This window comes from Vipera berus, assembly GCF_964194415.1.
Source record: "Vipera berus genome assembly, chromosome: 3".
NCBI lineage: Eukaryota > Metazoa > Chordata > Lepidosauria > Squamata > Viperidae > Vipera > Vipera berus.
Genome location: NC_138204.1, coordinates 85,356,259 through 85,383,953, shown reverse-complemented (window position 1 = coordinate 85,383,953; position 27,695 = coordinate 85,356,259). Strand labels below are relative to the sequence as shown.

At 41.7% G+C, this 27,695-nt stretch overlaps 1 protein-coding gene across 1 annotated transcript in view; it reads right to left on the bottom strand.

Moving 5' to 3' along the window:
• Positions 1 to 2,955: 2,955 nt before the first annotated feature.
• PLPPR5 (phospholipid phosphatase related 5) overlaps positions 2,956 to 27,695 on the bottom strand; it is a gene marked incomplete at both ends in the record, with an annotated part of 83,564 nt that continues 58,824 nt past the window's right edge. The window contains 3 exons of the mRNA XM_081325324.1: positions 2,956 to 2,988; positions 13,734 to 13,853; positions 14,579 to 14,755. Coding sequence (XP_081181450.1) covers positions 2,956 to 2,988; positions 13,734 to 13,853; positions 14,579 to 14,755 — 330 coding nt within the window. The remainder of the gene's footprint in view (positions 2,989 to 13,733; positions 13,854 to 14,578; positions 14,756 to 27,695) is intronic.

The window sequence follows — 27,695 nt, the reverse complement described above, 5'->3', positions numbered from 1 at the left end:
TTTGCAAAAAAATTGCAGACAATATTTGTACCAATCTATATTCTGTGGTATCAGTACCAGGAAAATGCTGCACCATACAATTCTCCTAACACTGTAGACTTTTTTTTAATTGCTCATGGTATCGTTTAACTGATTGTGTTCTATTGAAAAAAAAAAGAAATGGGAATAGTAAATTATCACAGATTGCTATACGGGTATTCATCTATTTTTAAATTGGCAATTGTACTACACAGAATTCATCTTTTTGTCTAGGGTAAAGCACTCTATGGGTAAAACATGGGTAGCTTTGCATCAAACACTCTGCAACCTTTTGTTACTTTTTACTATCTACATTTGTACTTTCACAGTACAGTTAGCATTTCAATGATCATCAAAAAGCAGGTTTGTCTCTCTTTGTTGGGTTTGGTTGTATGCAGATTCAAAATAATTAATAGAAAGAAATCAGCCTGATCCAACTAAAGCACAGCATTTTAAGTAGTATTGTTTTAAGTGAAAGAAAATCAGGTTAGTGTCTAACTTTTTAGTAAAATAGGTATTTTAAAATATTTCATTTATGCTGGAACTCATCCAAAAGTAAGTATTTTGAAAATGTACAGGTGACGCTGTGCATCTCCCCCCAATCTTAGATTGCTAAGGTGAGTTAGGTATTAATATTTGCTTTTTAATAAGACTGGTGACACACTGTAAAAGTGTGTTGAATTTTATAATCACTTGAGTCTTAAAAAAAACATGGAAGAACATATATACAGTTATGCATTAGACTTATTTCTCTCTGTCTCTCTCTCTCTGTCTCTCTCTCTCTCTGTCTCTCTCTCTCTCTCTCTCTTAATTCTCTTGTCTGATGCTTTCCTGGCCTATTCAAAAATATTACCTGAGATACAGAATAAATATTTGGAAGGATGGTAATACTTTGGTTCAACTTGATACTATTTTGAAGACCGTTTTTTTTTTAAAAAAAACCTTTAAAAGAGTCTCATTACCTACAGAACCCAAACTAAAGAAATTATAAAACATTAAATTTCCTGCCTTTCAAGATGTAAAACAGCCCAGCTTTATTTTTCCTACTGTTTAAAAGATCATGTGGAAATCACTTTATATGGGAGCCCATATCTCATTTTCAAGAAAGGCATAAGCAATTTTTGGCCATTATATACAATGAAGCTAGATTTGGCTAGAGAATTTTCCATGTATTAGTAGAAGAGGTGAGTTTGGGATAGGACAGGGGTCAGCAACCTGAAACAGTGAAAGAGCCACTCGGAACCGGTTCCCTCACAAAAGGAAAAACTGGGAGCCGCAAAAAATATGTGCACATGTGCGTACATGTGCGCATGCGCAGAACAGGGTTTGACTGAATAGTGGAGCCAAGGCGAGATATGCACCTACCCTGCATATTTGAATTGATTGGTTGAACTTTTTTAGTCCCACTTTTTTTTTTGGACTGCACATGGCAGAGGACTGGGAGCCGCAAGAGATGGCTGAAAGAGCCGCATGCAGCTCCGGGGCCGCGGGTTGCAGACCTGTGGGATAGGATCTCACCATGATAAAATTCAATTTTGATTCATGTCAATCAAGGAGGAAACTAATGTTTTAGGACACCTTTTTACAACTATTATACTAAAAGTGATAACTGCACCATGACTAGATTTAAGGTGGATCACAGCAATGGAAGTTTTTTGAGTGGGGGTGGGGGATAGGAAGTGGAAGAAATGAAATGGAAGCTGACGTATAAAGAGACAGCGTTGAAATGCTGAGAATTTAGACTATTAAAATGTGAACTGCTCCTCAAAAATCACACATTGTAACTTATTCTTGTCCCTAAATGTACCTAATAGAGAGTAGAGACTATAGAAATATCCTGGGTAACAAAGAAATATTGCAGAGTTCTACTTCATCTACTTGTCAAAGAGGAAGCCTTGGTTACAAGATAGCAATGCCTGTCATTTGTTTTACCAGACATCCTTCTCTGTGAATCTTTATTCTCTGAGGTTTAAAAAAACAATGGGAGTGTGGGGAATGATTGCTGCTTCAGCACTAAGCAGGAGTGGAGAGTGGCATCAATTTGAAATAAAAGCATGTAAGGTCCTCTGCCCCCACTGGGAACAAAGAATATTCTAATTATTGCTCCCAATATGTAAAGGACAGAATTAAAGGCTTTGAAACTACTTTTATGCGTGTGTTTTCTAAGTCCCTTTAACCTTTAGCTATTATCCATGAATAGCAGTGGTATGTTATGAATGAATAGGTATATGAATATGCTGGCAACAGGTTTGGAGTTATAAACTTTCAGTTAGTGTTTGACAATAAAAGAATAATCTACCCCAATGTCTACATGTTCTCATTTCTAATCCTAACAACAGGGTACATTGAAGACATTGAAAAACTACAAAATCAACTATTCAACCACATGAAGTCAGGAAAATATCGAAATAAATAATTTGTTTTAAAATAACTATAGAATACTTGTTAAGAGTATAAATGGTATTTTTTTCTTCAAAAACAGAAGCACCAGTCTTAAGAAATGTGGTATGAGAAATATATAATAGGAAGTGCCAGTGGCATCTGAGTTCTGGATAAGATTCTTTTAGAAAAGTGTACACTGAAATCAGTTTAAATGGGAGTGTCATGCTGAATTTTAAAAGACCAGATCTCCTCGGTATACAGTCTAATACTTACATGACTGTGTTAGGAAATAAATATGCCAGAACAAGGGGAATGGTATGTTTTTATGACATGCTGAGTTTCACTTTTCCCCACCCAGTCCCTACATGGTACAATGGTTTTGATTGGAGTTGTAAAATATTCTTAACCCAGGCATATTCTTCATAGGTTGCTGTAAATGTTAATGCTGTAAGATCAGATTCTAAGACCAAATCAGTTTTTCTTTAATATTGAAATTGTTTCAGTCATTACGAGTGAACTGACGTCCAATGCAGGGAGTAGGCATCCCTTTCTCCATCATGTGACTTCTGCAAAGGCTGTGATGTGGTTCTACAAGGGTGAAAAGAACAAAGCATGGACGTCATTCAACTATAAAGATGAGAGGTGCATTTTCCCACCCTACCACAGAAGATCCCACAGTTTAGACTTTAGTAGCACTTCAGAGATTCACCTCTACATATCTCAAGAAAATCTAAAATGCTTCACAAAATATTCCACATATATTAATTAAATCACCAGTCTTAAGTGACTAAGTGCTTCATACACTTAAAACTGAAGCCAAATTTTACAATTATTTTATAAGTAACTACAATATAAATTTTAAGAACAAACATGGCAAAATCTGGTGAATCAGATTAATACTATTTTAATTCTGCATTTGTTCTTTTTTAAGTTTCATAACTCTTGAAAGTGGTGTAACATGAAACAGGAGAAACTTAAAGGAAAATTGTATTTACTATTCAGCAGAATGCAGACATGCCCTCTTTCATTAATTAAAATTTCTTCTTTATTCAGTCTATACTCTCCACTGTTTCATTCAGCAGGATGCATCTATATATTTCTTGTGTAAACATGTTCGTAAGAAAATACATGCATGTATACAAAGCATTTTAAAGAGGTAGTACGTCATTCTTTGTTAAAAAAAATAAAAAATGGTGCCTGCAACTTCATAATTTTTACACGTGTTGCATGTTTTAAAAGAGTGGGGCTTCAATTTTGGCTGTTTAAATTTTTGGGGAGGTCAGACACCTCTAACCCTCAGCCATATGCCTTCAACCGCTCTTCTGTGCTTGAAACCCTAAGTCTCAGTCTAAAAAGAACTGTTTTGTAGAGACTCCTGTCGGGAATATTGAGGACAACTATTGATCTAGGCTTGAAAACGCATCTAACGACTAATGTCTGTGTCCTTAGGATTCCATTCATATCTAGTAATCTTAACTGCATAATCCTAAAGTTCCTTAAAGGTGTCTGCTGAAGGTTCCTGAACCTGTAAGACAATAAAAATCAGCATATTGAGATGTAGATTTCTCTTGTTTTAATTGGAGTTGATCGTGACCATACTACCCAAATGATTGATCAGGCAGTATAAACATTTTTGTGGTCGTACACTTGACTTTTTGACATATTAAGCAGTGCAAACAGACATGAGCCTAAAGTAATGAAGCCACTGGAGTGGATGGATGGGATTTTCAGCCTTCAGAAGCCCAGAGATTGGGTTGACACCCTTATTTTTAAACACATGTTTTACATCTGTGGCCAGCTTGTCCCGATTTCTTTTTTAACGAGTGAAAAACTGCGCCTGCATCTTTACTTCTTGGTAGCAAATTCCGTGGTGCGTTTTTGTGTGGTGACCACAGAATTACATCTGCTGAAAAACACAAGGCCCCACTTTTGTGTCAAATACGTGCCTTTAAAAAATGGCGGAAGAAAGTGCTACACAAAGCACTCAAAGGGGACATTGCAGCAAATATGTTAAGTGGAGCAAGCTCTTTCTCCTTAGAGACTCAGTGCAGCTCCTTCAAGAGCTTTCCCATATATTTACTGTATACATGCGTGCACAGAGGTATTCTGCTTCAGAAGGAAGTTCTGGGTGCAGACAACCTGGGAAAATCCCCGAAAGAGCTTTTCTTCTGCAGAATGTTAAGTGTCACCACTTTGAAACAAAAGTGCTTTTTTTGTAACGGTGTGTTTCATTGAAGCACCCTTTCAAATGCTTTGCATTGATCTACTGGGAGATACAAGGAATCTGTTTTTAAGTCAGCCATTCCTTATTCCAGAACTGCAAAAAGATGTGTCTATATAGGGCACAGGGTAAAGCTTTTTGGAGTTCTCTGAGTATGAAACCTTCAACAACACCTTTTGATCTAGCAGTCAGAGCAGACACACTGAAACCCATGCCAAAAACAAACTAGGTTATATTATCAAATTCCTCAGTGAATGTTTGTTGGCACAAGCGTTCACTATTAATTCACCACAATCTTGTGTTTAGTTTTGTGAACTGCAATGCACAAGTTTATATTTTTGGAACAGCAGAGGTTGTTACTAGCAAGAAAAACATGCACAGCATGGCAATAGTTATTTCCAACCAATATATCACTGGAGATGATCCTGTGATCCACTGGTATAAAGAGCAAACTGCAAGAGCAAAAACTATAAAATATTACCATTAAAATAACAAAATATATTAAAACTGAACCTTAAGTGCTGGTTTCCATTTTAAAAAATAGAAACCATACTTAGCAATATGCCAAATAATGATTCTTGCTATTTGAAATAGCATTCCACTCACGTCAAGTACATTTTGACAACATTAGTAATTTATAATATAAATCTTCAGTAATGCACAACTTACTAATCATTTTGAGTATGAACAAGCATACAGAACACAGCATACAATTTACCTGGTACTCCTAATCATGTTCCAGTCTGTGCATTTCATTAAATGCAGGATTAAACTGCATTTGATCATACGTGTCATCTCAGTTTTTAAAATATTTTTCTCCTGACTCTGCAGGAGATACAGAGTAGCATAGAATAAAAATGCCGTTTCACAAACTTCTGTTTCTCAGACAGACCCTTGCCTGCACTGAAGGTTCAGATATGTCCCTTGCAAGACGGCGTTTAAACACAACCAGTGTGCTTGTTTGCACACGTAACTTTATTGCCTTATATGAAGATGTTCAAACTGGTCCATTCCTGTTATCCAGGAGAAGAGCCTAAAGAGCTTGGCTTTAAAAGAGTGTTCTTGCAAAGGTTCTTCTTGACCACGATTTGCACCTGGGTTCTGTAACATGTACAATAATTGCATCACTTGAATCATGTTTGGACAGCTTTCGTTTTTCTTCATCTTACCAGCAGGCAACATAGAACGAGGAGGGCTTTGTTTTTAGTTTTAACTTAAATAAAAAGTGTATACCGTTTATACTTGAGTATAAGCCGAATTTTTCAGCCCACTTTTTGGGCTGAAAAATTCCACTTCGGCTTATACTCCAGTCAACAAAAAAACTTACCGAGGACTTGTGCGCGGCCGAGGCTTTGGTGCTTCCGGGATCGCGCGCACCTCTCCCAAGCCACCGCCGTCCGAGACCTGCCGAAGTTTGGGGAGGTTTGGGGAGGTGCGCGCGCACCTCCCCAAACCTCCCCAAACGTCGGCAGGTCTCCGTTCCTCCGCGCCCTGCCTGCCTGCTTCTTTCCGCAGCGGAAAGAAGCAGGCAGGCAGGGCGCGGAGGAACGGAGACCTGCCGACGTTTGGGGAGGTTTGGGCGCCTCCCCAAACCTCCCCAAACGTCGGCAGGTCTCCGTTCCTCCTGCCGACGTTTGGGGAGGTTTGGGCGCCTCCCCAAACCTCCCCAGGTCTCCGTTCCTCCGCGCAGACCTGCCGACGTTTGGGGAGGTTTGGGCGCCTCCCCAAACCTCGGCAGGTCTCCGTTCCTCCTGCCGATGTTTGGGGAGGTTTGGGCACCTCCCCAAACCTCCCCAGGTCTCCGTTCCTCCTGCCGACGTTTGGGGAGGTTTGGGCACCTCCCCAAACCTCCCCAGGTCTCCGTTCCTCCGCGCAGACCTGCCGACGTTTGGGCGCCTCCCCAAACCTCCCCAAACGTCGGCAGGTCTCCGTTCCTCCTGCCGACGTTTGGGGAGGTTTGGGCGCCTCCCCAAACCTCCCCAGGTCTCCGTTCCTCCGCGCAGACCTGCCGACGTTTGGGGAGGTTTGGGCGCCTCCCCAAACCTCCCCAGGTCTCCGTTCCTCCGCGCAGACCTGCCGACATTTGGGGAGGTTTGGGCGCCTCCCCAAACCTCCCCAAACGTCGGCAGGTCTCCGTTCCTCCTGCTGACGTTTGGGGAGGTTTGGGCGCCCCCCCAAACCTCCCCAGGTCTCCGTTCCTCCGCGCAGACCTGCCGACGTTTGGGGAGGTTTGGGCGCCTCCCCAAACCTCCCCAAACGTCGGCAGGTCTCCGTTCCTCCTGCCGACGTTTGGGGAGGTTTGGGCACCTCCCCAAACCTCCCCAGGTCTCCGTTCCTCCGCGCAGACATGCCGACGTTTGGGGAGGTTTGGGCGCCTCCCCAAACGTCGGCAGGTCTCCGTTCCTCCTGCCGACGTTTGGGGAGGTTTGGGCGCCTCCCCAAACCTCCCCAGGTCTCCGTTCCTCCGCGCAGACCTGCCGACGTTTGGGGAGGTTTGGGCGCCTCCCCAAACCTCCCCAAACGTCGGCAGGTCTCCGTTCCTCCTGCCGACATTTGGGGAGGTTTGGGCGCCTCCCCAAACCTCCCCAGGTCTCCGTTCCTCCGCGCAGACCTGCCGACGTTTGGGGAGGTTTGGGCGCCTCCCCAAACCTCCCCAAACATCGGCAGGTCTCCGTTCCTCCTGCCGACGTTTGGGGAGGTTTGGGCGCCTCCCCAAACCTCCCCAGGTCTCCGTTCCTCCGCGCAGACCTGCCGATGTTTGGGGAGGTTTGGGCGCCTCCCCAAACCTCCCCAAACGTCGGCAGGTCTCCGTTCCTCCTGCCGACGTTTGGGGAGGTTTGGGCACCTCCCCAAACCTCCCCAGGTCTCTGTTCCTCCGCACAGACCTGCCGACGTTTGGGGAGGTTTGGGCGCCTCCCCAAACGTCGGCAGGTCTCCGTTCCTCCTGCCGACGTTTGGGGAGGTTTGGGCGCCTCCCCAAACCTCCCCAAACGTCGGCAGGTCTCCGTTCCTCCTGCCGACATTTGGGGAGGTTTGGGCGCCTCCCCAAACCTCCCCAGGTCTCCGTTCCTCCGCGCAGACCTGCCGACGTTTGGGGAGGTTTGGGCGCCTCCCCAAACCTCCCCAAACATCGGCAGGTCTCCGTTCCTCCTGCCGACGTTTGGGGAGGTTTGGGCGCCTCCCCAAACCTCCCCAGGTCTCCGTTCCTCCGCGCAGACCTGCCGACGTTTGGGGAGGTTTGGGCGCCTCCCCAAACCTCCCCAAACGTCGGCAGATCTCCGTTCCTCCTGCCGACGTTTGGGGAGGTTTGGGCACCTCCCCAGGTCTCCGTTCCTCCGCGCAGACCTGCCGACGTTTGGGGAGGTTTGGGTGCCTCCCCAAACCTCCCCAAACGTCGCGCAGACCTGCCGACGTTTGGGGAGGCGCCCAAACCTCCCCAAACGTCGGCAGGTCTGCGCAGAGGAACGGAGACCTGGGGAGGTTTGGGGAGGCGCCCAAACCTCCCCAAACGTTGGCAGGAGGAACGGAGACCTGCCGACGTTTGGGGAGGTTTGGGGAGGCGCCCAAACCTCCCCAAACGTCGGCAGGTCTGCGCGGAGGAACGGAGACCTGGGGAGGTTTGGGGAGGCGCCCAAACCTCCCCAAACGTCGGCAGGAGGAACGGAGACCTGCCGACGTTTGGGGAGGTGCCCAAACCTCCCCAAACGTCGGCAGGTCTGCGTGGAGGAACGGAGACCTGGGGAGGTTTGGGGAGGCGCCCAAACCTCCCCAAACGTCGGCAGGTCTGCGCGGAGGAACGGAGACCTGCCGACGTTTGGGGAGGTTTGGGGAGGCGCCCAAACCTCCCCAAACGTCGGCAGGAGGAACGGAGACCTGCCGACGTTTGGGGAGGTTTGGGGAGGCGCCCAAACCTCCCCAAACGTCGGCAGGTCTGCGCGGAGGAACGGAGACCTGCCGACGTTTGGGGAGGTTTGGGGAGGCGCCCAAACCTCCCCAAACGTCGGCAGGTCTCTGTTCCTCCGCGCCCTGCCTGCCTGCTTCTTTCCGCAGCGGAAAGAAGCAGGCAGGCAGGGCGCGGAGGTCCGGAGACCTGCCGACGTTTGGGGAGGTTTGGGGAGGTGCGCGCGATCCTGGAAGCACCGAAGCCTCGGCCGTGCGCAAGTCCTCGGTAAGCTCCGGGCGGTCACTTGCTTCGCGTCTCCTGAGGGAAGGGGGGGCGACTGGAGCGGGCGTGTTTCCTCGCCTGCTGGGTGCCGCGATTTGCCCGGGGAACGCGTGGGCCCCGAATGGCAGCGTGGAGCGAGGAAGCGGACAGCCAGGGCTTCCCCGAGAGCCGCGGCCACACAGGGTATTCCTGTGTATTCAGGCTTGCAAAATGGCGGATCGAGCCTCTGCTGGCGGCAGAGGCTTGCAGAGCGCGGATCCAGCCTCCGCCGGCGGCGGAGGCTTGCAGAATGGCGGATCGGCTTATACTCGAGTCAACAACTTTTCCCAGTTTTTGGGGGTGAAATTGGGGGTCTCGGCTTATACTCGAGTCGGCTTATATTCAAGTATATACGGTATATAGGCTACTCTCTGAGGGTCAGTACTGAAGGAGGACAGACGTATTCGAAAAGAGGAGCAGTTCAAGAGCTATGTATAATCAATACAGTTATCCTCTACTTAGCGTGTAAAACATTTAGATTTTTTTTTTGCTTGTAGGAAATAACAATGCAAACTGAATTTCACCTTTAAAAAGTGTTGGTAGAATTATTTTTCACTCATGCATATGCACCAAGATTAATGTATTTGAGAATTACATGTTTCACCGGTATAACACATTTTAATTTGCAAACAGATTTGATATGACCGATAGCACTCAAGGGTTCAAAAAGTCCATATGGACTTTTCCTTTCGCCATGCTGCCAGCCCCACATTATCTTTTCCATATATGCATATAAATCATCATCATCATCATTCCATTCAATGAATCCATTCACCGCAGGATGAAAGCTTTTTCACTGAAGGTTATATAGACTATAATCTTTATTTCTCAGCATATCTCTGGATTACGAAGAATCCCAAACCACAGGTATGCTTTAGTTAAGGCTGAAAGCCAGCTCGGTGTACTGGTTAAGGCATTAGGGTAGAAACTGGGAGACTCTGAGTTCTAGTCCTCCCTTAGGCACAAAGGCCCTAGACCTTAGGATAGTTACACTCCCCCAGCTCTAGGAAGGAGGCAATAGCAAGCTACTTCTGAAAAATTTTGCCAAGTAAACTGCAAGGACTTATTAAGGCATTCTTAAGGAAGCATTCTGTGACTAGACGGCACAAAAAAAGGGGGGAGGGGGCATGGAGACTGAAAAATCATGATTGGTCCAAATATACCCAGCTGACTTTGTGCCTAAGGAAGGACTAAAACTCTCCATCTCCTGTTTTCTAGCCCGGTGCCTTTAACCATTAAACCAAAGTGGCTCTCAATCACCCACAAAATTTAAAAGATTTGTGAGTATAGTCCACAAAGTCAGGAAAAAAATGCTAATGTTAAAGAGAGTGTCTGTGGAGAGATGAACCAATAGATTTCTGATAAAATTAGCCTTACTACACTGTGCTATAAAAAAGATTGGTGCCCCTACGTTACACTTCATGTCAATGAGCTGTTCTATGATTTGATTTCTGAAAAGCAAGATTAATAAACTTAATTCCGTCAGTTCATACATGCGTATAATAAACACTTTAGGGAAGGTTTTGCTAGCTGAGTCATTATTTTTATCTGTTTAAAGTTGCTATTTCGACACCACTGTCTTATTGTCCTTAAGTCAACTAAGGCAGAATATAAATGGGTATTAAAAAAACAATAAAAAGGTAACCAAGTTAATACACTGGTTTTACATCGGTTATAAATCAAGCAATGTACAATTAAGTACAAGTGGTTCTTTTACTGACCACTTCTTCAGTGACTGTTCAAGCTGATGATAGCAGTGAACAAGTGGTTGTTACAACAGGTCCTCAAAGTTCCAGCCATCCGTATCCTGAGGTCACATGTTCATGATTCGTGACCTTCCCTTCCCACTGAAGTCAGAAATCACAATCCTGTAAGGTGCTCAATCATTCATTCAATTTCTATAGCTGCCCGTCTCAAGTCAATGACTCCGGGCAGCTTACAATTAAAAAAAACCCACACACGCATATTACAATTAAAAATACTAAAAACATTTTAAAATAATAACAGCAGGGGAAAAAAATCAAAAACATCCAGGGGGAGGGCCTTCTCTGTTGGGGCACCTGCTCGGTGGAATCAACTCCCCCGGGAGCTCCGGATGGCCCCAGACCTTCGGTCCTTTCGCCATGACCTTAAGACATATCTTTTCCAACAGGCCGACCTGGACTGATGACAATGGGGTTTTTAATTATGATTTTAAATGTTTTATTGGTTTTAGTGGGACTTTGACACAATTTAATTCTTTTTTAATATTTGTATTTATTTGTATTTTATTGTTGTTAGCCGCCCTGAGTCCTTCGGGAGATAGGGCGGCATACAAGTCTCATAATAAATAAATAAATAAATAAATAAATAAATAAATAAATAAATAAATAAATAAACATACATACATACATACATACATACATACATACATACATACATACATAGGAGCAAGGTACTTGGCCAATCTCTGAAGGGAGGATCATCCATGGAGCAAGGGCACTGCAGGAAAAGCTCATTTTCTGGTCCCCCTCAGCTGACACTTTTTGGCTGATGGGTTCTGCAGCATTCCCGTTATTCTGCTCAGTTAGGTGGAGACTCTTGGAAAAAAGGTAATCTCTCAGGTACCCTGATCCAAAGCCATGAGGGCTTTAAAGGTAACCACCAGAAGTTTGAACTGTATCCAGAAACACACGACTAACCAATGCAGCTCACGCAGAAGTGGTATTACATGTGCGGTGTATCTGGCACCATTTACTACAAGCACCGCTGCATTCTGAACCAGTTGAAGTTTCCAAATGACCTGCAAGGGCAATCTCATTTAGACTCCTAAACCAAGGGTTACAAGGGCATGAGTTATTGTGAGCAGGGCCTCCCGGTCCAGTTATGGGCAAAACTGGCATACCACCCAAAGGTGTGTAAAGGCCCTCCTAGTCACAAATTGCCACCTGCTCTTTCAGCAGGAGGAACCTTAGCCTGCATAGCACACGTCTGGGGGCAGTGCAACCCCCTCCAGAATCAAAGATGGAAGAACTATAGGAGATGAGCAGGCTGAGCCCGAGGGAGGGGTCAAACATGTCATAAGTCCCTGTGTGCCCACAACATATCTAAGTCCAGCCCACTTTAAATGCCTCTCTTATTTCCGCTTATTTCCCTTAAAGGCCAGTTGTTCAGATTCTTGCAGAAAGCTTAACCTTGCAATAAATCTTTATACTCATTTGAACTGCCTGAATCTCCTGATTTCCCCGGTGCTTGACAAGAACCCTGTCTCTAGGAGGTTGAGAAAAACCAAGTTTGAATCCACTTTCAGCCATAGAAGCTCACTGATTACTTTGATCCAATGCCTATCTCTCAGCCTAACCTACACTAAGGATTGTTATAGGGAAAATTTGGAGGAGTCAATGTTACATGTACCACTATTGAGATCCTAGGAGAAATGTGAGATAGCAACCTAAAGAAGTAATAATAAAAATAATAGCAACAACAGAATTGGATTGACCTGGATTCTAGATAAAGTGTCTGATGTAATGATGCCTACGTAGGGAAAGCAGACTATGAATTGGTTCCTCTTATTCATGCATTTTTTTAAAAAATGAACATTTAGCTGCCCTGCAATGTTAATTTGGGCAAACAAAATCCTTTATTTTGACATCTCATAGGAAGCTAACAGAACGGATTATACAAAAAGATACACCCATCAACCAGATGCTTGCTTGAGCAAATGAGATGGTGAAACAGGTTGATTTCTTAGATGAAACTGAATAGAATAAAGACTTTAACAACATTTCACACTCTGCTGTAATTACCATAGTTTTTAGGTAAACCAGACTGAGGGGGTTACCTTAAGGAGAAAAGAAAACCAAGAAAAATCTCTAACATCCCAGCCCTATGCCACTGATTTACCCATTTCCCACCTTATTTATTATTTACTTAGTTAAGTGGTGAACATACCTAATATCTTTCTTCCTCTTATTTTCCCTGCAGCAACAACCTTGTGAGGTGGGTTGGGCTGAGAGAGAGTGACTGGCCCAAAGTCATCCAGCCAGTTTTTCATAGCTAAGATGGGATTAGAACATATATACCCTCTTGGTTTCTAGGCCGGTGCCTTAACCACTAGACTGAACAAGCTCAATATACACACAAGCAATCTCAGGCATTCATGCAAGATGTCCACATCCTACTGTGTAACAACCACTCAAGTCTGTCAAATGGCAAGGGACATTTGGGGTAAAAAAACAAAAACAGAAAACCCCAAAGTGCATATTAGTGTTCAAAGCAATCATTAATTTTATGCAAATAGCCTCCTGCAAAACACTGCTCAAACAGAAGCCTTCAAGATAAACGCACAGCTAGGATGTTTTAGGGCACACCTCAGTATGTTTAATGTAAATTTAAGGATAAAGGGAAACAAGTTAAAGAGAGACTTTATGTCCAGTTTGTGATAAAATAACATCAATTTACTTATCAGTCCTTTCCACCTAAGTTCCATGTCATTTGAACAATTAGACGCATATAAAAAGTACATTTGTATATGCAGTCTTTTGTACAGCCACAAAATCATCACTGGGCAACTAATGTATCCCCTTGAACTGAAAAGTTTGGACACACTAAAATTTTTTAATTGGCATTAAATTAATTAACTGAAGAGAATGTTTCCGTGCCGACGTCATGATGTTGTGAGAGGAAGAAGGCCGCCTCTTGTGACGAACTGTTTTAACAGCACAATACAAATTTAGCCTTTTTTCTTTATACTGCATTTTCTTCATGGCCTCCTACAATCCTTGAGAAGATACAAAAGCGTTCCTAGTTTCCAGATCACCATAGTTTATGATGTGGACTTAAAAATTCATTTCTCTTACAAAAAGTTAGCAAGGCAACCATTCTACCTCAGATTCACCAGAAAAGTTATCAATTCACCACAGACCTTACCTTTACTACAGAATGTTCTACCTGAGGGATGCTGATCATAGACATCTGTCTCAGATTGTCCAAGTGTGACTGTTCATGTTCTGGTTGTCTACCTCTAAAATTATTAACCACACATACCACCTAGAAAGAGAAGAAAGTTCTTAGATACTATGAAGCCATTATGATATCTGGGTCTTGACAGAAATACCAGTATAATTAAACTATACAGTTTCCAAAATATATTCATCCCTCCAAAAGTTGTAATTTAATACACTGTAACTTTAGGTAATTATAAAGCCAGTATAGTGAAAGTGGAATTCGCCATGTTATTCCTGGTGCTTAAAACAAAGTTTTCAAATGATATTTTGATATTTCCAAACTAATATAATTGCAGAGGATGCAGTTTGATAGAATGTGACCTTAAAAACTGAACATCTTTAAATTAAAATAGAAACATGTCAGTGGAAGAACTGATAATGATGATGCTGGAATCCTGGATTCTCAGGCCTGAGAAAGTCATTTTATAAACAAGGGACTGATAATCCTGGAAAGAAACAGCTCATTGAATATAGAATCAAAAATGCAAGAGAAAGAAGCCATGTTCACATGGAAATGATAATGACAGTAATAAAAAGAGCTCTTTAGAAAATACTCTCTGAATAGAACAATCTAATAGTAAAAAGCTCATAGATGGAATAACGCAATACCATACGATTACTTTAGCTGGGTAAGGCGTAATAAACAGTTGTATTTATTGAAATTTGTCATTATGTAAATAGCCCATATTCTGATGGATTAATAAAATGGTGGGTCCTACATAACAGTCAGACATGTAACAGGTAGAAAAATGTGAAGCTTATACATACCAAAAACACAGCTATTGAAATACCGACTAGAAATCCTGCTATCACATCTGACCAGTGATTTCGATACTCTGCTACTCTGTTGATACCAGCGAGAAATGCCATACACATTATGCTCAAGCAAAGGACTGGTTTTGCCAGCCTGGTCCCTCTAGCCTTTATTGTGTGGGTGATGTACATCTAGGAATAAAAAAATAAAAAAAGAATAATAAAAATAAATGCAACACAATACCCATCAGTTTTCATCTAGTTATTGAGGAATTTGAATAATTGTCCCCACTTTGGAACAGTAATGATTTAAAAAAATCATATAAATTAACATTTATGCCAGGAATCCAAATAAGCTATTGATTTATTTACTGGATTACTATCCTGCTTTTGGACTGAAATCAATTGCAACCTTGAAAATTATGCTTTTTTGGCTCCACCCCCACCCCCCTGGTTGAGACCGGTGATAAATAATCGTTCAGAAACGGACACAATCCATGATGAGTGAAAACCAGATACAGGTAATTCTCAACTTACAAACACAATTCAGCCCAACAATTTCTGCTGATAAGCAAAAAAAAGTTGTTAACTGGGTTTTGCCCCATTTTATAACCTTTTTTGCCACAGTTGTTAAGTGAATACCTCTAATTATTAAGTTATTAACCTAATTCAGGGGTAGGCAACCTTGGCTCTTTTATGACTCGTGGACAACTCCCAGAATTCCTGAGCCAGTGCTGACTCAGGAATTCTGGGAGTTGAAGTCCACGAGTCATAAAAGAGCCAAGGTTGCCTACCCCTGCACTATACCATCCCGGTTTCCACCAGGGGTCAGTAGCAAATATAGCCAAAGCCTTCTCAATTCTATGTCCTGATTTAAAATCTGACTGGAAAGAGTCCAGATCACGGGTGTCAAAGTCAATCATGTCACGCTATGTATCATGACATATCTCGATGTTTTTTGCCTTTGCGGAGCCGGGATGGGTGTGGCCTGCACATGACGTATCCAGCCCATGGGCTGCCAGTTTGACACCCCTGCTACAGATGGTTTGTCATCTCCAGAGCCCTCTGTTGCTGCAGCCTGGCCACCTTCTCAACAATGTTGAGAAGCACATTGATTTGTGCTTCTTAGATTGTAAGCTGCCCTGAGTCTTCGGAGAAGGGCGGGATATAAATGGGATTAAAAAAAATGTTCCCTCCAAAAAGGGAATGGTTAGAAACTGGATGAAAATGGCCAGGCCTGTCAAATCTAACAGTCTCCAATTTTAATAAGGTAGAGAATCTATGGACTAATTGTGAACCATATCTGTCCCCTTTCCTGCATGTAACTTGGTAACAGTAAACAAAATATCAGTCATTTCTGACATAGCCAGCCAGTATGCCACAAATGCAATCCAAACCAGTTGTTAAGTGAATCCCTCTAGTTGTTAAGTTATTAACCTAGTTCAGGGGTAGGCTTTTTTTAAAAAAACTTTTTTAAGTCACTAAATGAATGGTTATAACTCAAGGACCGCCTGTATGGTTATCACATTCCTCATTTGTGTTAGACTCCTCCCACTTCCCACAATGCATTTGGTGGCACAGTTCTCAGTGCATAGAGATTTAGAATCATGGCTATCTGGGCTCATTTATGTACTTGGCCGAAATAATACCACACAAACAGATAATTTTCCTGAATAATTTGACCGCATAAACTTAACAAGGAATTCTGAAAATAACAAGAAAAACTAATCCTGCTTTTGTATCTAATACCTTTGAGGCACATTTATCAATAGTGGAGAGGAAAGGTACTTTTTTACTTGTCTTTTCATGTACATTCGGTGCAATTAACATTAGGCAACCATGTTGTGTGCAGACAAGTGCGATTGAAATTGTTCAGTTAAATAAAAATATTTATGCTAGCTAAGTATCTCGCAAGACATAGTCTAGCTAGCAATCTTGTCAGAGTTTATGGCCATCATCCAACACTGCTGCACTTTAAAGTGAAAGGAATAGATTGAATGCTCAGAATTCCATTAAACTAGAACTTAACTCTTTTCTTTATTGTTTGGCAAAATGTGTTCACTGTAGGCAAGAATTAAAAATAAATAGCAAAGTACTATGAGGTACATGTTGGTGGTTTGCTGTTTCCAGTAACCAGATGGAACATAGGTACAAAATATGTTCTTTCTTGATTTTGATGATTTTTTTTTATACCCAGATACTGGCTTAATTCTAATAAAAATCCAGTGAAAGACACTATTGTTCCAGTTTTATATGTGATGAAATGAAAACAAGCTACAGATGCATTGCAGATGTTTTTAGTAACAATATTTATATCACACTTAAAACCTAACATGGAACAGAAATAAAGGAATATACACAAAGTAGACATATTTTTTTTAAAAAACGTAGGCAACTATATTTAAGGGAACAATGGAATACCAAATAGATAACCACCTCATAATTAAAAGAATAAACTTGATATGCCAAAACTACTAACAGCGTATACTAGTTAAAGCAGGTAAATGATGGAACTGCACCATTAGAAAAAAAAATAAAGCAAGCATACTGAAAAGGAAGCTGCTTAGAAAGCAAAACAGTAGTTAAAAAACAAGTTTCTCCTCAACTATCAAGATCACGCGAGGTATTAGTACCGCTTTATAAAGCCCTAGTGAGACCACACCCCTTAATACTGCAGCCAATTTTGGTCACCATATCACAAAAAAGATGTTGAGAGTTTGGAAAAAATTCAGAGAAGAGCAACTAAGATGATCAAAGGCCTGGAGACTAAAACATACGAAGAATGGTTGCGGGACTTGGGTTTGGCTAGTCTAAAGAAAAGAAGAAACAGGGGTGACATGATAGCAGTATTCCAGTATCTGAGGGGCTGCCACAAAGAAGAGGGCATCAAACTATTCTCCAAAGCACCAGAGGGCAGGACAAAAAACAATGGTTGGAAACTGAACAAAGAGAGAAGCAACCTGGAATTAAGGAGAAACTTCCTGACAGTGAGGACAATCAACCAGTGGAACAGAAATTGTGGGCGCTCCGTCACTGAAGATTTTTAAGAAGAGGCTAGAGTCTAGACAGTCACTTGTCTAAGATGGTATAGGTTCTCCTGCTTAAGTGGGGGGCTGGACTAGAAGACCTCCAAGATCTCTTCCAGCTCTATTCTATTCAAACTATTCAAATTCAGACCATCCATACCTGGGTTATTCAAGCCAAAGGCCTGTGGATTATACTATTCTTCCACTCAGGATAAAAAGGTGCTGTAAGACTAGTTTGGTTGAAGAGGTAATCCTTCCTCTACTAAGTGGCTGATATGCCTTGCTGAAGTTATGTGCAGCAAGCTGGAAATGCTCTAATCCAAATGGACGGGAACATTCAAGCCAATGTAGGGAGAGAAAGTATAGCAAAATCAATAAAAGGTGATATCCATTTCTGCCCTCCAGAAATGGTTGCCCACCAGTTTTGCCAAGGGGATAAGAGAAATGACCTGATCTGTTAAGAACTGCAATCTGAATCAAGGTTTTCCAGCAGTATGATTGACATCACTCTTAATACACTCCTGAAATTACAGCTACAGTACTTGCTAGTAAGCCAGATAGCAAGCTTGACATAGCAATAGAGGCACATTAATGTTCATTTCAGACCTCTTTCTTTCTTCCCGGTTTGCTCGATAAAAGGTGATGTACATACTTATACCCAGTCTTAGAGCAATTTATTATTGCTTCCTATGCAAAGTACTCACAGCTAAAATGGAAACTTCCTTAATATTTTTATCTTTATTGCAAGGCTCTTTAAACATACAGTATTCACGAGAAAGAGAAGGAGGAGGAGACAGGTAATGGTAACTAATGTTTAATTTCCAGGCCCTTATAGGGGCAGGACACCTAATCATTCTGCTTATAACATTTCTGCTTAAAAAAAAAAGGAGGGGGGAGAAAGAGCGAAAAATTAGGTGTATCTTTTCTGAAAGTGCTGAAGCTCACCACCTGCTTGTGAAATAAAGCTTTTTATGAACAGCAAGCTATCAAAAATAAGTCTGCCTAAAATTGCCGGAATAAATCAGTGGTTAAAAAAAGACTGCATCCTAAATCACACCCTTCCATCTTTCTCCCCTCATTTGGAAGGCAATGTGATTTTCACTTCACAGCTCCTTTCATCTCTTCTGTTCAAATTGCAGCAGACATTCCCTTTCTGCCAGGTTAGGTTAGAATACAGGTGAGTTAAGAACGTGGTTCTCATCTGCATGAACAGCTAGTCTACCAATAAACTCTCAAACCACATGGATTGCTCAAGGTCTGAATTTAAGACTACTCCAGACTTTAAGTAATGTTCACCATGGTATCTTGTAGCAAAGTAAACAAGCATGAAAATAAATTTTGATTTTAAACGTTCTCTGTATAAAGTTGACACCCCTTGCCTAATACATGTTCCCTATTGCTCAGGAATTGTTTTGTCCACGCCTTAAAATATTGCGGGAACAAATAAATGTGGATTAGTTACTCAATGAACTCTCCAGTAGAAGTAATAGAGGAGTAAATTGCCAGCCAATACAAAAAAAAGCAACAGCCTGTGAAAATGCTTTTCTAGCTGCTGACTTATCCACAGTTGGCTGATGCTCTTTACACTTACAAAGGCTTATTATCTCACTACTAAATTCTACTCTACTCACAGAGCAGCGTGCAGTAGATGGGACTGCAATCTGCAGAAAACAACCTGCAAAGATTTGCCTATCCAGTCAAACTACTTTTCAGCTTTGTCACAATTAAAAACATCTATTTCTATGCATCTAATAAACCAGGGGTCTCCAGCCCCCGGTCCACGGACTGGTACCGGGCCATGGCATGCCAGCAACTGGTCCGCACAAACAAGGAAAGCCCCATCTGTGGGATGCAGGCAGCACACAAAACCATGCACCCTTCGGTCCGTGGAAAAACCTTTCTCCATGGAACCGGTCCCTGGTGCCCAAAAGGTTGGGGACCTCTGTAATAAACAGTTCATCGACTCTATGTCCACTCTAATATATTCACCTCTCAAAAGTCTGTGTGTTTCTTATCTAATACTTCTTATCTAATTTACGATTGCAGTTGATTTCTATATGCTTGTTCTAAGCACAGTTCATCTGTCATCTATGTGACCACAGTTAAAAAACTGTGCAAATCTTCCTCTCTATTTCTTTCCCTTCTGTTCAATCAATTCTTGGAGACCGCTTGGTTTTTAGTCCCTGCAGTTTTCTTGGCAAGGTATTTCAAAAGTGGTTTGCCATTGCCTTGTTCCTAGGGCTGAGAGAAAATGGCTGGCCCAAAGTCACCCAGCTGGCTTGTGTCTCCTAGCCTGATGGCTTAAAACTACAGTAAATTGGCTTTATTTTTACATTTTATCAAATAATTTGTTATGATTGTTGTAATCCAAGTAAATTTTTGTCAATATCCAGTATCTCCCTCCATCAGTTATGCTAAACTGCAATGGTCAAGATTTCTAGTTTGGCAGCAACTTTTTGCCATTCTGGATTGGATGGGCCAAATTTCTTTTTTCAGAAAAAAGACAATTATGGTTAAGCATCCTCTCATTTTATAGGTTTTTTAGATAGATGAATAATTCGTTTTGCTTATTGTGGCACAGCAACTAGTACCTATCAAAAGAAGTAAATTTAGGTTAGTTTCCGGTCTGCGAAAAAACCTCTCTCCACGGAACTGGTCCCTGGTGTCCAAAAGGTTGGGGACCTCTTTACTGGAGCATGAAGATGTCCAAAGACCTCAGCTAGTTAACTGGGCTCCATTATAAGCGACTTCTTTCCATTTTGTTTAGATTTTTTTCTCTCCCAGTTCTGGGGTGTATCAACAGATTTACTCTCAGAGTTTGGGGTGTTTTTTGTTTTGCTCACATGACAAAGATGCTTTGGTTATTTTCCCTTTTAAATATGTCTTTAAATCATGAGGTTCATGTAGGAGGAGGAGGAGGAGTGGCAGAACCTGGGATCAGAGTTACCTTACGAAGCCACAAGCAGATCATATCCAATCCCCCCCACCTTTGAATTCCATTAACCCTTATCTAACTCCAAGCAGCTGCCAACTGTTAGTTGAGAAGATTCCTGTGTGTAGGCATTTAGTAATAAATCAGTTTAATTGGACCATGCACAGACCAGTTCTTTCATGCCTGATAGTTCACCAGCTATACTGATAACTCCCAGAAAAACAAATCCATCCCACCCTATTTTCACAGAAAGACCAATCCGTTGTATTTTTGTGTGCCTGTTTTTATATACAAATTTCCCAAAGAGACAAACGGTTGAAAACACTTTTGATGTCAACTCTCCCTCCAAATGCACGAAGATTTAAACAGATCAAAACTAAATTCTCTGTGATCTTTTCATGGACACCTGGTTCATCACTTTAGAAAAGATGCTGGTCTTTTTTGAATTTGATTCTGATCCATAGCCTACAAGGCTGGAAAAATTGATTAAAAAAATAGTAATGTGATACCGTGAATTTTTAGAAGGAAAGCATCACAGAGTAACACTTCTTAGAAGTGTACGTTAAACCTAAAAAAATTGACCCTAATCATAACACAGTATTTTAAACAAGGAGAGATTTAAAACTAAAAGTAAAGGTAAGGATAAAATGAGGGCTTTTAAAAAGGCACTCAAAATATGACTGGGTCCAGGGAAGATCAGAAAGCACCACTTTTTTTTTTTTTTTTTTTGCTGTCAAGCACTTTTAACTGTCAAGAGACTTCTCAGATGCCAGATCCAACTTTAATTTGTGCTTTCAGATCAGTTTTTGACACCTGGCAACTGCCTCAATAAGTTCCTGCAGTTTTCTTGGCAAGGTTTTTTTAGAAGTGATTTGCTATCACCTCCTTCCCAAGGCTGAGAGGAACGACTATCCCAGGGGTAGTCGTGGACTTCAACTCCCAGAATTCCTGAGCCAGCATGGCTTAGCTTGGAAACCTCTCCCTTTTCCCTCAGCATGGCTGGCTCAGGAATTCTGGGAGTTGAAGTCCACGAGTCATAAAAGAGCCAAGTTTGCCTACCCCTGGACTATCCCAAGGTCACTAGCTGGTTTTGTGTCCAAGGAAGGACTAGAACTCATGGTCACCCAGTTTCTAGCTGGGTCCCTTCAACACTACAATCCAACTTTATATTTGTGTAAGAAAGGGCCATGTACCTAACAGCCCCAGCTCCAGCTGCCAAATCTCAGCACTCAACACAAATCCCTGATACTTTTTTTTCATGTTTTTGAGAGACGGCCAACTGACTGTTGTATATATAAATAGAGAATATCTCTCAAGGGAGGAAAGGAGATTAAAGGCGTGAAAAGTAAAGAAATGTGTCAGCTTTTTGGTTTTGTAAAATTTATTAAATCCTTGGGAAAGCTTACTAATAAATAGGTTAATGATGCTCTTAATTAAAATTGATTAGAAAAGGAGTAAAAATAAAATTGAAAACTTTTGGATTAACCTTCTACTTTAGCACATGCTGCAGGAAATTGCAGCTGCCATTTTTTTAGCTGGTGTTGGATCTTCATATGCGTCGAGTCGTATGCATATCAAATATCAAGATGTACCCATATTAAAGGTTTTTAAAGAGACTGGACAGCCACTTGTCTGAAATGGTATAGGGTCCCCATGCTTGAGCAAGGAATTGGACTAAGAAGTCCTCCAAGATCCTTTCCAGTTCTCTTCTGAATTGGATTGAGTTTGATGTAGGAATGTAGAATTGTATTGGTGTAGTATACTGTATGTGCAAATCCTAACAGTTTGTCCCTTTGTAATCAAGAGATGGAAATTTGGTCGATGTTCCGATTTTCTAAGTGCCATCCTACATTTTCCGGTGTAGCACCAAGTGTGCAGATAACCACTTGGACCAGTTTATGGCCAGTTTATGCCATAATCTTTCAATTTCAATTTTCAGATGTTGATACTTCTGGATCTTCTACAATTCTTTGTCTTCTACCATCTCCTGGTATTGCTACATCAATTATCCACACTTTCTTCTTTTCAACCAGTTATATCTGCTGTGTTGGGATCCAAGACTTTATCAGTCTATATTCAGAAATCCCAACATATTTGAATCTGCACATTTTCAACTACTTTTTCAACTATATTTTCCCACCAATTTTTCATTACTGACACATTACGTCACGGGTCTTCAAACTTGGCCCTTTTATGACTTGTGGACTTCAACTCCCATAATTCCTCAGCCAGGGTGCCTGGCTGAGAAATTCTGGGAGTTGAAGTCCACAAGTCATAAAAGGGCCAAATATGAAGTCCCCTGTATTATGTAATGTGCCTTTGAATGATTGTTTACTCCTGATGACTGCCTGGACAAGTCCCTGTAGTTTTCCTGAATGACAGGTCCAAGGTTACCCAGCTGGTTTCATTCATAAGGTGGGACCAGAACTCACAGTCTCGTTGTTTCTGGCCTGACGCCTTCACCAGTACACCAAACTGGCTCTTGGCTGTGGTCTATAGGGTAGAATATCTATGTCTCTCTATATGGATGAAGGAATGGCTTCCTGGAGCCCAGATTAGATAGGAAGGTAAAATCAAAGCAAGCTTATCTCTAAGTGTACACAGCTGAACCAAGATACAGTGTCAATGCCACTGTTAGAAATGTCATGCATTGGATGTCCAGAGGGTGGTTTCTCTTCTTTAGCTCTAATCTTTTCTGCAGTGGCTTATTCTGATGAGAATTTAACTTCAATATTTGGGCTGTTTGTCAGAACATATATTAAAATCCTAAGAGATATTATAATTATGTAGTTATTTTATATAGAATAAATGAATCTACTTCCATATCCATACAAGTAATATTTTGGGTAGATTTTGTTTTCTCACTGTCAAGCACAGCAACTATTTCCAGTTGACAATTCTCAGCTGCCAGATCCAGCTTAATTTGTGCTTTGAGTCAGTGCTTTACTCCTAGCAACTGCCAAGACTGCTCCTTGCAGTTTTCTTAGCAAGGGGTTTCACAAATGGTTTGCCACTGTCTCCTTCCAAGGGCTGAGAGTGGCGGGCCTAAGGTCATATAGCTGGCTTCATGTTCCAGGTTTCTAGCTTTAACCGCTACGCCAAACTGGGTCTCAAGAAAAACATTATTAAAATAAATAATATTTCTATATTATGATTAGAGTATTACATTAGAACTATAAAACCCAGGTTCTAATCCCTAATGAATAACTTTTTTAAAAAAAGATTGCTAATGGTCTTGGTGACTATTTGTCTCTCACCTAATCTACAAGGTTGTTTTGAGAAAAGAGGGAGATATCAATGTTTTTGAACCATTGAGAAGGAAGGAAGGAAGGAAGGAAGGAAGGAAGGAAGGAAGGAAGGAAGGAAGGAAGGAAGGAAGGAAGGAAGGAAGGAAGGAAGGAATCTAGCCAATAAAACATGTTTACAACATTATAAATATATAAAAACTAATCTGAACTAATTTTCATATACAAATATTGATGTATCAAATAATCTTAATGGATTTGTAATACAGCCACACTTTCTAATTCCATAGTCATGTGCTCATGACTTAAATGATTGATTGGTCTTTTATTTATTCATAGATTCATGAGAGGGAGATGTTTAACTTTTGCATTATTTATTGTTTATACCCAGTGTTACAGATGTTTTTATAAGTAAGATATTTACAGGAATGCAAAATGTAGCTCAAACAATTGTGTAACTGTAATTAACCAGGTTACCATCTCCTCCGCCTCCTCCTTAGAAAAAACAAAGTTCTCTAACAAAAAAACAGGAATTGAAATAAAAAATAACTGAGCATCTAAAATTGCACAAATGCAATAGAATAAGGTTGCCTGCATTGCAGCTTGTTACAAAGAAGCTTGTACAAGTATTAAAAAATGCCAAAACTATATATCAAATCAACAAAGAAAAAAAAAAGCCAAACAGTGCATCACCAGAATGAAAGAACAAGTTGAAAAATAAGATCAGGCATGCTAATATCAGATGCAAGTAAGTTGTTGTTGTTGTTAGCTGCGAAGTCGTGTTCAACCTATCGCGACCCCATGGACAACGTTCCTCCAGGCCTTCCTGTCCTCTACCATCTTCTGGAGTCCATTTAAACTCACACCTACTGCTTCAGTGACTCCATCCAGCCACCTCATTCTCTGTCGTCTCCTTCTTCTCTTGCCCTCAATCTTTCCCAGCATTAGGCTCTTCTCCAGTGAGTCCTTCCTTCTCATTAGGTGGCCAAAGTATTTGAGTTTCAACTTCAGGATCTGGCCTTCTAAAGAGCAGTCAGGGTTGATCTCCTCTAGAACTGACCGGTTTGATCGCCTTGCAGTCCAAGGGACTTGCAGGAGTCTTCTCCAGCACCATAGTTCAAAGGCCTCAATTCTTTGGCGCTCAGCCTTTCTTATGGTCCAACTTTCACTGCCATACATTGCAACTGGGATGACCATAGACTTGACCATATGCACTTTTGTTGACAGGGTGATGTCTCTGCTTTTCAGTGTGCTGTCTAGATTTGACATTGCTTTCCTCCCCACTGATTGGTTCAAATTGGGAAAGTCCCACAAGGCTGTATACTGTCACCCTGCCTATTTAACTTATATGCAGAGCACATAATGAGAAAGGTCGGGCTAGATGAATCAAAAGTTGGAATTAAGATTGCCGGGAGAAATATCAACAACCTAACATATGCAGATGATACCACTCTAATGGCAGAAAGTGAGGAGGAACTAAAAAGCCTCTTGTTGCGAGTGAAGAAGGAGAGTGCAAAAGTTGGGTTGAAACTTATCATAAGAAAACCAAGATCATGGCATCTGGCCCTCTCAATTCCTGGCAAACAGATGGGGAAGAAATGGAGGTAGTGACAGATTTTATTTTCCTGGGCTCCAAAATCACTGCAGATGGGGACAGTAGCCAAGAAATTAAAAGATGCTTGCTCCTCGGGAGGAAAGCCATGGCAAATCTAGACAGCACACTAAAAAGCAGAGACATCACCCTGTCAACAAAAGTACGTATAGTCAAGGCTATGGTCTTCCCAGTTGCAATGTATGGAGTGAAAGTTGGACCATAAGAAAGGCTGAGCACCAAAGAATTGAGGCCTTTGAACTATGGTGCTGGAGAAGACTTCTGCCCTCTCAATTCCTGGCAAATAGATGGGGAAGAAATGGAAGTATTTTGCTGACTATGTGACCAACCATAATAAATCAAGTTTCGGAATAGAAGCAAAGCCACTAGAAATAGACCAGGTTATGCGTCTACGGGCTCATGCCCCATCTACTTTACTTCTCTTATGAGTCTGCAGGGAATTTGGGAGCAAGACTTTTAGGTATCCCTCTGACAGCCTTGCAAAATAGAGCGGAAGCCCAGCCAGAATTCCACTTGATTGTAAAGTTAACAAAATCTTGCAAGTCTGAAAATACATTTCTCCCTCTGTTCCTTTTACAGCCCAAAAAAAAAAACTAGGGAGGGTCCCCTCTGAGCTGACTGACACATCCGCATTCCTATTGTGGGCTAAGTTGTCTTTTATCCGACCATCTCCTTGGCTGCATTTCTTCTCCCTTTCTCCCAGGGTTATAGCCACATGTCATTACGCTCTCTGGACCTCTTGCTTGGTGTGTCTGTCCTCATAATAATGTTACCAGATCTGGGCTACAAAACAAAAATAGGTATTTGATCATTTCTTGATCGCTCTTTCTTCTTTCAATATTTTTTTTTCTTTTGCCACAGGTGTGAACTGATCACTTCCTGAGTCTTCACTTCCTTCCTCTTATCCATTTAAGCTTTCCATTTCATTCACCCACTTTTCTTGCTGCAGAAACAATTGTAAAGTATGCAAAGGATTTGCGTGTAAAAGGGTAGGTGGGTGGGAAGGATGCTTGTTATGTGGATCTTATTGGACAACTAGAACATCTGCAAAACCTCAAATTACCAAACTGCATTGTTAGGATAAGATCATTCAAATTTAAGAGAGTGTGATTGGGATGAAAATCTTGATAAGACACATTAGGGGGTGGGGGGGAATTCAAAGGCTGATCTAAGTCAGATTTGATGAAGGCAAAATTCATATAGCAATAGCATTTATATACCGCTCCATGGAGCTTTACACGCTCTCTGGGCAGTTTATAAGGTAGAAGCATTATCTGCATATTGCCTCCAGCAATCTGGCTCTTCATTTTACCAACAGTGGAAGGATAGAAGGCTGAGTCAATCTTGAGCCCTGTCAGGATCAAACTGAAGGCTGTGGGCAGAGTTTGTCTGCAATACTGTACTTTAACCACTGTGCCACTGTATTTTGTCAGTATTAACTTAGTGGAAAAAAAGAGATTTAGAGTGTTATTTAGAGAAGTAACCAAAATGTGAACAACAGTTCCATCTTTTCTAAGAAGTACTTGGTTAAAACAGCTTAAAATATCCTTTAGTACAGGCATGTCAAACTCATGACATCACGTGATGTCATGCGACGTATCGCAACTTTTTCCCCATTGCCGGGAATGGGGAGGGCGCGGTTTCGTCGTGATGCATCTGACCCATGGGCCGGCAGTTTGACATCCCTGCTTTAGTATGTAGCCTCCAGATATCTTGGCCTATAGCTGCCGAGAATCTCAGCAAACCTGGCCACTATATTGGATTGACTAAAGAAAACTGATGTTATCAGGTGAGGAAGGCTAATGAGGAATAATAATAAAGTTTCATAAATAGGCAACACCTAAGCTGTTGGGAAAGGCTGATTAGCAGGCAAAAAATGTCAGAGTTACCATAGCAGCAGCCACCCACATTAAGAAGTCACAAAAAAGGGGAGAATCTATTATTAATAAAACAATATGCTAAGATATTTTAAAACAGTTAAGAAGGACAAAGGCACTCAAGCTATTTCAGACATCTTGGGCTGGAAGTGCCTGGATAGCTTCTTTTTGAGATCTGCATAGGACACCGCTTCGATTGGTGTCGGCGTGAAAAGGTTCTCAGCTAAATCAAAGGTCGTTGGGCCGCACACGCAGAGTAGCGTTGCGGCCTTCAGTCCTTCTTCTACTATCTGATTGGCTCTGAGATAGTTTTCTACTTGCGATAAATATGAAGGCCATTCCTCTGGGTGTTTCACATCGAATTCTCGCAGTTTTCCGACTTTCGGCATTCTTCTTGCTTGTTCCTGCGTTCTTCAGGATCCTGCTTCCAGGCTCAGGGA